General features: G+C 39.8%; 1 protein-coding gene across 1 annotated transcript in view; it reads right to left on the reverse strand.

The window, feature by feature from the left end:
- gmds (GDP-mannose 4,6-dehydratase) overlaps positions 1 to 6,301 on the reverse strand; it is a 186,200-nt gene extending 179,899 nt beyond the window's left edge. The window contains exon 1 of the mRNA XM_031282365.1: positions 6,031 to 6,301. Coding sequence (XP_031138225.1) covers positions 6,031 to 6,126 — 96 coding nt within the window. The 5' untranslated portion in view covers positions 6,127 to 6,301. The remainder of the gene's footprint in view (positions 1 to 6,030) is intronic.
- Between the last annotated feature and the right edge of the window lie 5,794 nt (positions 6,302 to 12,095).

Here is a 12,095-nt window from a genome sequence, read left to right on the forward strand (position 1 = left end):
GAAGGTTAACTAATTTTAAGATGTGCAGACATAAAAGGAAACAGAAAATACAAAAAATGGAAAACAAAAAGCTGACCATACCATTAAAAACAATCTGTCGTGGGGAAAAGCCAGGGTATCTGCACATTTTTTAACAGCAAATGTAATGCCTTTTAAGACCTTTTTTAAGTCCTCTTAAAAAGACATGTCACAGGGACACAACTTTTATACCAAGTGCTGATTCGCCTTACAACCCTGACCAGTGTTGGGCAAGTTACTTCCAAAATGTAATACATTACTGATTACTAGTTACTGTCATTTGAGAGTTTTTTTAACCATTAAGACTATCAACACAGCTACTGTCATACCTTCATTCAGACAAAGAGAGGAGAAGAAGGCAAGGCATGTGACGTCTTTGCACAAACCCCAGCACTATGAGTTTAGTACCCCCTGCTGGTGGAACAGTGAATTATTGGGGGCCTTTACCAATAATATCACTAGGGCCGCTCTGTGATCTTTAATACCCAATTAGGGTTAGATCACCTGCCTAACATTAAAGCAAAAATGTAAGAGTGTAGTTTTTGTAGTTCATTGTACATGCGTTTCTCATTGTGTGTAAACTACAAATTAATCACTTTAATGTGCTTTCATTAGACCGCAAAGAGAAGCTGCCAAGCACGCCACTGGTCTGCAATTAGGCCTGATATGGTTTAATGATGCTGCAATCACAACACGCACAAGCACGTGCACACACCTACACACACTGCAGTAAGTAGGAACAATTGGTGTGCAGCCTGAATCTCTCCTCTCGACTTTAGGACCGACTCAGCCGTGTCGCCGGAATAAATAAAGAGAGCTTCCTGGTATCAATATGACTTCCTGTAACCTTGGCTCACTAAATGTACAGTATGCATTATAAAACTGGATTTCAAATCCATATCCACGTTAAGTCCTAACTGCAGCTAAACTTGCGACTCTTCCTGTCTAACTGCAAGACGAGGATCAGCCTTGGAGGAGCCATCAGCAGCCATTATGAGCGACAGAGGAGATGTCTGCATGAATTCTGAGCTTTATGATTATTGTTGCTGGCTCAGATTCTATCCTGTGCTGCTAACAAAAGGAGTCAGTGGAAGGAGGCTAGGGAGAGTGTATCGAACGCCAGCAAAAGGGTGAAGAAAAGAGGCTTGTAGGCATCAAACAGCTCAAAGGGCTGTATCGCAGTGCAGCGTTGTTTTCCCAACCAGAGAAGCCGAAGAAAGACGTGTGAACCTCAAAGCCAAAATAAAGTTTTACTGTCGAACAGAGAGGCTGGACCTGTCCTCTTCATAACCCCGGATCGTAAAACAGCACTATCAGCCAAAGCCCCTGCCCAGCTCTGCCTTGGCACTCAGGTGGTCTCCCATAACTCACACCCTCTCACCCCAATACTTCACACTGAGACAGCAGTCAAAAATATTCAGACTGAGCAACATGCTGCCCTGAAATTTATGAACAGTAGTTAGCCAGCCGATTTATTGCATCGCTGTGACCCTGACAGCCCGGCGGCTAGTGACTTCTGAGATGGTCTATCCAGATGCCTGCCTGCCTGCCTGCCTCCTGCATGAGCTCTCGGTATTCTACAGTATCGCCAAGACTGGCAGTATAAAAATGAATTAACACTGTTATTCTTTGTTTTCTGCTAAAGACGGTGAAGGGAGTAGGGGCGTTGGAAAGTGCTGCTTAACAAAAGGAATGTGAGATGTTGAAAATGACTTTCCAAGACCTATGATAGTTTGGGGTAGGGCTGCATTCTGGGAACGGTCAACTGACAACTTTCACCTCAAACCATGAAATATTCCCATAAGACTGCTTATTCCCTGCTGCTTATTTGGAAATGAACTCCCAGAAACTGACAATGCTCTTCTTTGCGCACATTACTACAAAAGGATACATGTTCACACACTTTTATTCACATGCACACACAGGACCACGGATGCAAATGTCTCCGACAGGCAGTGCTGAGTATTGATCAACAATTTCCGATACCGGTACTGATAACGTGACTTCGATACCAGTTCCTAAACTATACTTTTTCCGATACCAATTTTGTAGAACAAAAAGAAATTACAACATTATGGCACAAATATTTGTATTTATTTTTTAGCTCCTACTACGTGAGCCCCGTCTCTGTGTGTAACGTACAGTTTTTCCTGCCTTCCTCTGCAACGTGTAACATTAGACAGCCAATCACCAGCATTAATAGAGCTTGGTAGTAGGGTTGGGCAATGTCCCCTAAATTGGCAGTTGACGATGTTTACAGTAAAACATCGCGATGGACGATGATATTGTCGTGGGGGGGGGGTGAAAGCACTTTTTTTATTTTACTATATCTCTTTACATAAGTATTTTTTTTCTACTTAAAAACTAATTAAAAAAAAAAAAAAAAAATGTAATTTGAGTGGTATTATAGGCGCCGATACCGTGGGTGCTGCGGAGCTGCAGCACCCCGGTACTTTTAAAACGCCCAAGTGGTAGGGTTGGACCTAACATGACTGGCACTAAAAACAACAGGGATAGTGATACTGAATTTCTAGTAATGCCATTACAAAAGTGTTGATTCAAGAACAGACAACATAGATTAAAATCTTCCATCATTCCTAATCAGATTCTTTTCCTAATATATATATATTAATACAATACATAAAATGTATTATTATATAAGACATAAAAGGTATATTAGTGCATATTGTAACATTTTATATGTGTATGTATATATATATATATATATATATAAAAAAGTTACAATATGTTACAATATTTTATATATATAAAATGTTACAATATGCACTAATATCCCAGTCTTTTTACGTAAATTAAATTGCATTCATTGGTAAAATATCAGATTGAACCATGTCAGACAAATACCAAGACAAGAATCTTGTAAATCCCATATTGAAACAAAATCTCTATAGGTTTAAAAGTCTAAATTGCTTCACATTTAGTTATTAGAAGACTAAACTAAAAACTGAAAATAACTTTTAAAAGCTGTCTTAACCCTCCTTACAACAAATGCTTCGTACTCAGTCCAAACGTAACACTAGGGTTGGGTATTGTTTGGATTTTTACGATTCCGATGCCGAACCGGTACTTTTAAAACGATTCCGATTCCTAAACAGATTCTTGAAAAACTGAAAAATGACATCAAATATGTAATATGTTTACTAGCGATCATGTGCAGTGAATGGTTAATATGCTTTTACGTCCGTTTTGGTGAGCCCAGAGGGAAAATATGGCATTTTAAAAGTAGCCTACATTTACGGTAGCTAGCTAACGGGAGACTACAAAGAAAGTGTTATATTTTTACATCCATTTCGGAGCGACAGAGGGAAATATTTCAGTCGACACATTAAGTGGAACCGAAATGAGGAACTGAAATTTGCCTAAGGCTTAGGCATGTTTGACTTGCAGGGTGTGTTTTTAAATGAGTTATGGGTTAACTATGACACAACCTTCAGGCAAAGAAACTAAACAAAGAAAGCCTTAAGAGGAACAGGTAGTCATTTAACCACTTATCCATACAGAGGTCATTCACTCTTTACATATATACCGGTAAGGCCAGTTTTGTCACGCCACCACTCCTCTCTGCATATTGTCTAGATGTTTTGTTTGGAGATATAATCTTGGGTGAAAGGCACATTTAAGCATCTTAAACATGACAAAGGTTTCACACTATAGTAGCAGCACATAGTCAAATAGTAAATCACAGTGACGTCAACCTGCTACCTGCCTTCCTAATGATCCTACACGGAATTAGATGCTTCCTCAATGTTTTTTAACGGCTACAGAATTGTGTCCGTAGCACAAAAAATATAACATTTCCCCAGAAAAGACATCACCAAACTCAAATACAGTCCAAGATTGACCGATACCAAACATCATCACTTAAAAATGTCATCAAACGGTTTACTCTGACACCCACAGATACATTCGCTGTTACACACTGGCAAGATGATGGCAGATGATTATCTCTATTCATGTTGGCCCACATATCCAGTCTTTTTGGGTCAGGCCATGAGCAAACTGTCAAGGACTCCTCCTAAACTACAGAAAAGCTATTTGATTCAAAAAAAAAGCAACGCTATTGAGAAGTAGTTATACTAATAATGCTACAGGGCGCCAGGGTAGCTCAGTTGGTAGAGCGCCCATGTGAAGAGGTTTATTCCTTGACACAGAGGCCCAGGATTTGAATCCGACCTGCGGCGGTTTCCTGCATGTCCTCCCCCCATCTCTCCCCTTTCATGTCTAAGCTGTTGATTAAAGGTGCAAATGCCCAAAAAATAATCTTAAAAAAAAACAAATTAGTAATGCTACTACCCAACCCTGCTTTTAATACATGTTGGATTTAGTGCCGTGAGGCTGTCGGCACAGGTTACTGATGTAGGTTACTTTTTGAATTTGCCCAAAGGACAAATGGTGTCTATGGTTTGCACACAATTAAACCGGTTTAGCCTTAAAAAAAAAAGTCAAAGGATACCCAGGCTGGTTCACACAATGCCATATTAGACAGAAGCTGTGGGACATAAGCAATATAATAGTCCTGCACCTTATTTTAGGACAAGGAGGAAGTAGGCGGGGTGGATCAGAGACTAAACTTCACACACTGAATCTAAAGTAGGCCTATGTAGCCTATTATAAAACTGGATTTCAAATCCACATGTTGCAACCGTAGTGAGAAACATGCTTTTAGCGTATTAACATTTGACGCTGAAATCGTAATCCACCTTGCCAGCTTTTATAGGACGCAGTTAAAGAAATATCATATTTCATCTTGAACCTCAGGACTAGAATTGCTTCTGTTGGATGTACTTATTCTAGTTTTTTTTTTTTTTTCAGTTTTCTTTATTATGCTTGCGCGTTTTGTTGATATAGATAGTGCCGGTTCTATGGGTTTTGTTTGTTGTCTGCTTGTTTTGTTTCACTTTTGATGAGTATTAATCTAATTTTTGAATTTGTTTAAAATAGGTGAGGACTCTGAATAAGCCTTCAGGCCTTCCTCTCATGCACTGTTATTCTGTCTCTTCTTTTGTATGCATTTTGTATCTTCATTATTGTGCAAATAAACTAAACGCACGTATGTGCTACCCCACCTAGAATGAGCCCTATTCCCTACCATTAACTAGGGCTGCAACTAACGATTATTTTCATAGTCGATTAATCCGTCGATTATTTTCTCGATTAATCGATTAGTTGTTTGATCTATAAAAATGTCAAAACATGGTGAAAAATGTGGATCAGTATTTTTCAAAGCCTAAAATGAATTGTTTTGTCCAAAACTCAAAGATATTCAGTTTACTGTCACAGAGGAGAGAAGAAACTAGAAAATATTCACATCTAAGAAGCTGGAATCAGAGAAATCTTATTTTTTTTATTTAAAAAATGACTCAAACTGATTAATCGATTATCAAAATAGTTGGCGATTAATTTAATAGTTGACAACTAATCAATTAATTGATTCATCGTTGCACCTCTACCATTAACCTGTTTATATTTTATGATCTATAGTTAACCTGAGTTTAGTATTGTATATATTTATATATAGAGTAATTTAGCGAATTTAAGTCAATATAAGGGATTGGCCCACTTCAAATGTCTGAGGTAAAAGACAGGAAAAATTAAGTTTCAGGGCAAATGGAGATTTAATGGACCTTTTTCACAGAAGACATTTTGACTTGTCATAACCTTAACGATGGCTCATTTCCATCAAGTGTCCCAGTAAGCTATTTCAGTGAGTCAGCATGCACAATACCAGGGCCTCTCCTAAGTGGAATGCAGCCATCAGTAATTTTGAATACACCTGTGCTTTCCTACTATGACATATCAACATGTCTGGTGAAAAAGGTCTATAGTGACACTGGGTTTTAAAGCACCTGGAGCAGGTGTATAAACGCCACCGGCACTTAAATCATACAACAAACATCTCCCATTAAAATAAATCACGACAAAGAAGGTGTAACGATGTTTTTGAGAAACAGTGTGTAGCTAGATACTACAGCGTAAGGTTATGAATGTTACCTGTCCGGTTATGCCGGTGATAACGGCCACCTTCCTCTCCTTCCGCTCCCCGTTGTCCGTGGAGCTAACATTTTTAGGCTCGGAGCACAAGGCCATCTTTTCTCGGCTAGATGTTTGATACAGTCTGCTGACACAGTGAACGAAAGAACCGAAAAATAAACTGCCTGTGCTGTGTGTTTACAGTGAGAGTGCCGACGAGCCTCCTCTGCAGCTCAGCATCCGCAAAACAAACTACACGCCACTACAAAGTGCAGTACGTAGCAGGAAGCGGCCGTGAGATCAGCCAATGGGAAGAGAGCAAATGGAGCAGCAGAGGAGGCCGCCTTACTAAAGAAGGCAGAGTGTCTGCGAGAGCTGCATGACCTTAAACACAGCGCCATTGGAGGGAGGATGGCAGCTTCCTGTTATATCATGGCTAATTGTTAGTAGCAGTAGTCGACTGTAACTAAGTACTTTTACTCAAGTACTGCACTCAATTGCTCAAATCTTGGAATATTAGTGTTGGGTATCACAGTGTTTATCCTGCACTGACTCGAGGGTCACAGTGAGTTGGACTTGTTGACTCTTTATTAGCATACTCAAACATTTGCATTTGAACATGTGTTTGTGTGCTCTCAGGCATAAGTGACTTAGCTTTGTAATGTAAAACAATAAAAAAGCAAATATGTAATTTCCCCTTGCAGGATTAATAAAGTAGGCCCATGTCTTCTTCTTCTTCGAGTCTGCATGCAAAGTCAGAGGATGTAGAAGCTAAATGGGGTATTTTTAAAGAAATTAATCCAATTTCAAAAACCCCAAAATCACAGCAGCGGTGAAACATGAGTTTATTCTGGCCCTGGATGAAGCAAAAACACTCATAGTTGACATTCTGCACATCGAATAGTGTGTGAACCAAAGCTGTGAAGAGTAGCAGAGATCCCAAATGTCTCAATAACAACTGAATAGTTCCTCTCCAAAATAAGTATCCTCTATCATCAGTCACTGTAAACCCAGAGTAAAACAACATATATGAACATTGATACAGCTACACAAACAAATAGCTTTGTACAGTAAGGCGTCTGCAAAGACGTGTCAATCAGTTTTATTTAAGCTCAAATCTCCCAAAGCAACAAAGCTGACGTGTGCTGAGAGAACTTTTCTCTCTGTATTCGGTTGTGTGTGTGCATACACCGTAACATTTCTAAATATGTAGTTGTTTGTACAGCAGCATTGTCAGTAGGCTACCCATACAAAATAATGCACTTTAAACTATATAACATGATTTCCCTGCCAACCTGTTGTGTAAATGTTCAGTAAACAGCCTAGTCACACACCACAGAGGAGGAAGTGTCAGTGACACATCTGGTTTCATATTTAAGTAAGAACTGGTACTCTGTAAACATTATTCATGTTTAATTAGCATCACTGTAACAGGAACTATTGCTCATTACACTCTCAAGAAAACATTTCCTCCTCTTTTACAAATGCTTGTTGGTGGACATGCGTTGTTCCAACCCACAGAACTTTATTCCTAATTTTAGTTAAGATCCCACAAATATGTCAGCTTAAAACATGAGAAAATGCGTGTATAATGAATACAAAAAAATGTCACTTGCTGCAATCAAGCAAACTGAAACTATAATAGCTTCAACTAACTGTGGTAACAACAACAAAAAAGAATACTGTATATAGGAAAAAATTTAAGAGGAAAAGTCTGGGATTGAGTTGTTACATGTTAGAATTAGAATTGAACCGTCAGTATGCCAAAATAAACAGGAGCAGAATCTGATACATGGACCCTGATAGAGGAATTCATTTCACATCACATGAGACAATATCTTAACAGGAGCGATCAAACACTCAAAGCAGCTCTCTTATTATCCTTGTACATTTGAGCATGTATGACAAAATCTGCTCCAGCTGAGCGCATCAGTAGCGCTGTGAAAGCACTCTCTCACTGCTCGACCTCCCAGAGTGCGCAGCATGATGGGAGGTGTGATTTCATTACAGTCTAAAGTAAACATGATCGTATAAAAAAAAAAGTGCCTGGGTTCCTGAGAAGCACAGCAGTCTGCTCATCCACCCTGTCTGATCAAAAGAGAACAACGCACAGCTCTGTTACAGCTCGGGGCTCTTCTTCTCTTCTCTTGTTTGGACGGCAGGTGTCTCGCTGTGTGCTTCGAGGTATTTGACTCTCACTGTGTGTCTACTGCTGTGCAGAAACCTTCATCCTTCACATGAGTTGTGTGTGTGTGTGGGAACACCCCACCACCACCACCACCACATTCACCCACCCTTTGTGAAGAGTCAATGAGTTAGATTAAATCCACAAACAAACTGCGGAAAAGTGAGTTTCCCAAACGGGTCAGTAGCAACAATTGTGCAATGATTGTGTAAACCAAGAGTGTCCAAGAGCGCCAGATTTGATAATGTGAAGATGCTCGGGGGCCAATGGTCCCTTCCCTACAAATGCACTGATCTATAACAATTTTTATTTTCATTGTCACAATTATCTTTTTTTTTTTTTACTGGCCGCGGGCCGTGATTGGCCACCGGGCCGGACTTTGGACATGCCTGGTGTAAACCCAGAACTGTAGTCAGTTGTCTGGTGTGTTTATGAAAACAAAGTTGTATTTCTCAGTTGGGAAGCTGACTGAAATATACCATATAATAACATATCAGGTGATGACAGATGCCCTCATATTCCTCTCAAAGATTTCCTACTTTGACCCACTACGTTTGTCTCTCCCTGTGCACACAGAGGTGATTGTTTATCCAGGTGAATGATACTGAGGGGAACATAGTTGGATCTCAGGGTGTTAAATTCTCAGCAGCTGACTGTGTGAAGTGATGATAAACTCTCTAGCCGTTCATCATCCCTTTCACACAACCATTACAACAGAGATTGAAAAAGAAAAATCATTAAATGTAAATAAATAATGTCCATCAATTCTTCTTCAATTCTCAGATTGACAGATTAAATAGATATATAGATAGATAGATTTTTATTGATCCCAAAAAAAATGGGAAATTCCAGTGTTGCAGCAGCAAAATATCAGACACACAGCACACATACAGAATATACATGAAATAATAGAATACAATATACATGAAATAATAATAGGATAAAATATAAGAACAAATAATTTAAAATATATACAAGTTGAGAATAAAAATGTACAACTGTTTAACTAGTATTGATAAAGCTGTAGATAAACCTATTGTGTAAGGTGCACTTAGTGCAGTTGTGATGTTTAAGAGTCTTATCTAACACTCAGTGATGAAGTGTTAAAAAGTGTAATTGCCTGTGGTAGGAATGATTTCTTGTAGCGGTCCGTGCGACATCGAAGCTGTCAGAGCCTCTTAGAGAAGGTGCTCCTCTGTTGGACCAGTGTGGGGTGGAGAGGGTGGTCGGGGTTATCCATGATAGATAACAGTTTGTTCAGTGACCTCCTCTTCACCGCAGCTTCAAAAGTGTCCTGTTTGTAGCCAATAATGGAGCCAGCCTTCCTGATCAATTTGTTCAGTCTGTTTGTGTCGCTGGCTCCGATGCTGCTGCCCCAGCAGATGGGGGAGGAGAACAGAGCGCTGACCACAACAGACTGGTAGAACATCTCCAACATTCTGCTGCACACGCTGAAGGATCTCAGCTTCCTCAGGAAATAGAGTCTGCTCATCCCCTTCTTGTAAACAGCAGAGCTGTTGATTTTCCAGTTCAGCCTGTTGTCGATGTTGACACCCAGGTATCTGTACTCCGCAACCATGTCCACATCTCCACCCGGAGCCATTCCCTTCCTCCTGAAGTCAATCACCATCTCTCTGGTCTTATCCACATTCAGCAGCAGGTGATTCTTACCACACCACTCCACAAAGTTGTCCACCAGCGCTCTGTACTCTCCCTCCTGTCCATCCCTTATACACCCAACAACTGCAGAGTCATCAGAGAACTTCTGTAGGTGACATGACTCTGAGTTGTACTGGAAGTCTGTGGTGTATAAGGTAAACAGAAAAGGAGACAGCACAGTCCCCTGTGGGGCCCCCGTACCACTCACCACCACATCAGACAGAACACGGTCCAAACGGACAAACTGTGGTCTGTGTGTTAGTTAGTCAGTGATCCAGGAGACTGTGGACGCACCAACACCCATCATCTGCAGTTTCTCACCTAGTAGCAGTGGCTGGATGGTGTTGAATGCACTGGAGAAATCCAAAAATGTGATTCTCACCGCCATCCAGGTGCAAATGAACTCGCTGCAGAAGATAGATGACAGCGTCGTCCACTCCCAGACGAGGCTGGTAGGTAAACTGTAGAGGGTCCAAATGATAGTGTGAGGATAAAGTTCAGGCCAGGACAAGTGTTTTAGGAATCATGCTGCGTTCCACACACAATTTTTAGCCCGTAAGTTACGACTTTCTAGTCACGACTCACGACTTGGTAGCGTTCCAGGCAAAGTCATCACGAACCCTTCCAGCTAGCGTTAGCTAGCGTTTACCTAATGTTTACCTAACGTTGACGTTAGTTTAGCCCTAGCTGATACTAGCGATTTCTAGTCGGCGACATATTTTGGGCTTCATTTAAAGTGGCGTTATGCAGTTTTGGCCATTTCTTTGCTGTTTTCTCACCCTACAGGATGGGGGCGTGTATGTGTGCAGTGTAGTAAAGCAATTCGTTACATCGCGAGACCTGATATCACGTGATGCTTCCTGACGCTGAGGCTGGCGGCTCGCCGGCCCATAGTTGCAAGCGTGGTCTTTCCGCTCACAGGCGCTAGGGGGGAGCGAGACCCGAAAAAAGTCATATAAACATTCCAATGACTCCGATGCTGTTCAGTTAAGGGAAATTAAGCTAAAAAAAAACTGCATAGTTCCCCTTTAATAAACATAACTTGTAGTGTATTGTTCTGATTACAATGTGCGGAATTACTTTACGTTGCCTATTTATGTCTATTTATTTCTATTTCTCACTGTTAATCACTGGCGTCTGTACAGCATCAACAGGGGTCGCCATTGTTGTTTATGTGTGTGTGACGTCAAAAACTGTAACTGGGAGCACAACGATCTGGTACGAGTTACGGGTTTGACTGTCGTTCCAGGGCACTTTCATTGTGAAAACACGAGTTACGGGTTGCCTGGAACGCAATTTCAGTCTAAAGCTGCTCCTCCTCATTACAGCTGAAAGCCTCCACAGTTACAAAAGGACACATGCATTATTATTTTCACTTTGTGCTTCCATTTAATTCATATGATGCCAATGTTTTTCATTTTACACTTTTATTCTGCATGTCCAAAGTCTTATAATTGCACATGGAAGTACACCTCAACATTTTAGATAATTTATACCCTGCTAATAATCTTATTGTTAAAGTTACAGACATTGACACTTACATTTTGTAGAGAGAATAGGGAAACTATTTCTCACTTTTGTTTATATTGTGAAATATCCAAAAGATTTTTGGACAGATTTGGAGTCTTGCGTTTTTTTGTTCTTCTCTTTCAACCTTAGAGATATTATTTGTTTCTATGATAATCCAGATAATGGCGCTCTTGAATACATGCCAAATTTTATATTCACAAAGAGATTTTTTTTTTAATTAATTCATTCATTCACCTAATTTCCTACATTTTCTCATAGAACAGAATTATTTACTCAAGTCACTCAATTTGGTAAACAACAACAATAATTGCATATGATTTTATTTTTTGTTATGTAATTTATCTTTATATTCTCACTTTATCATTATCATATATCATTCATATTTTTGATTTATGTGTGGTAATGTTCTTGACCTGTATCTTTGTCTATTGCATTTTGTCAACAAAAAAAGAAAATCATGTGTGCAGATTTAAACTTCTCTTGTTTTCTTCAAAGCTTCTGCTGATTTGTGGACAGGAATAAGAAACAGCAGCTACCTATATTAATATACTATACCCGTAAATAGGCCTACATATTTACAGTCTCAGTATGCTATAAAGTTTTTCATAAAGATGTTTACATTTTGAACCGCGCCTTTGTATATTCTTGCGTATTTATTCCCATATGACGTAGTTTTATCTCCAAAGAAATACACTGTAAGAAACATTGCAAA

This window comes from Sander lucioperca, chromosome 11, assembly GCF_008315115.2.
Source record: "Sander lucioperca isolate FBNREF2018 chromosome 11, SLUC_FBN_1.2, whole genome shotgun sequence".
Lineage (NCBI taxonomy): Eukaryota > Metazoa > Chordata > Actinopteri > Perciformes > Percidae > Sander > Sander lucioperca.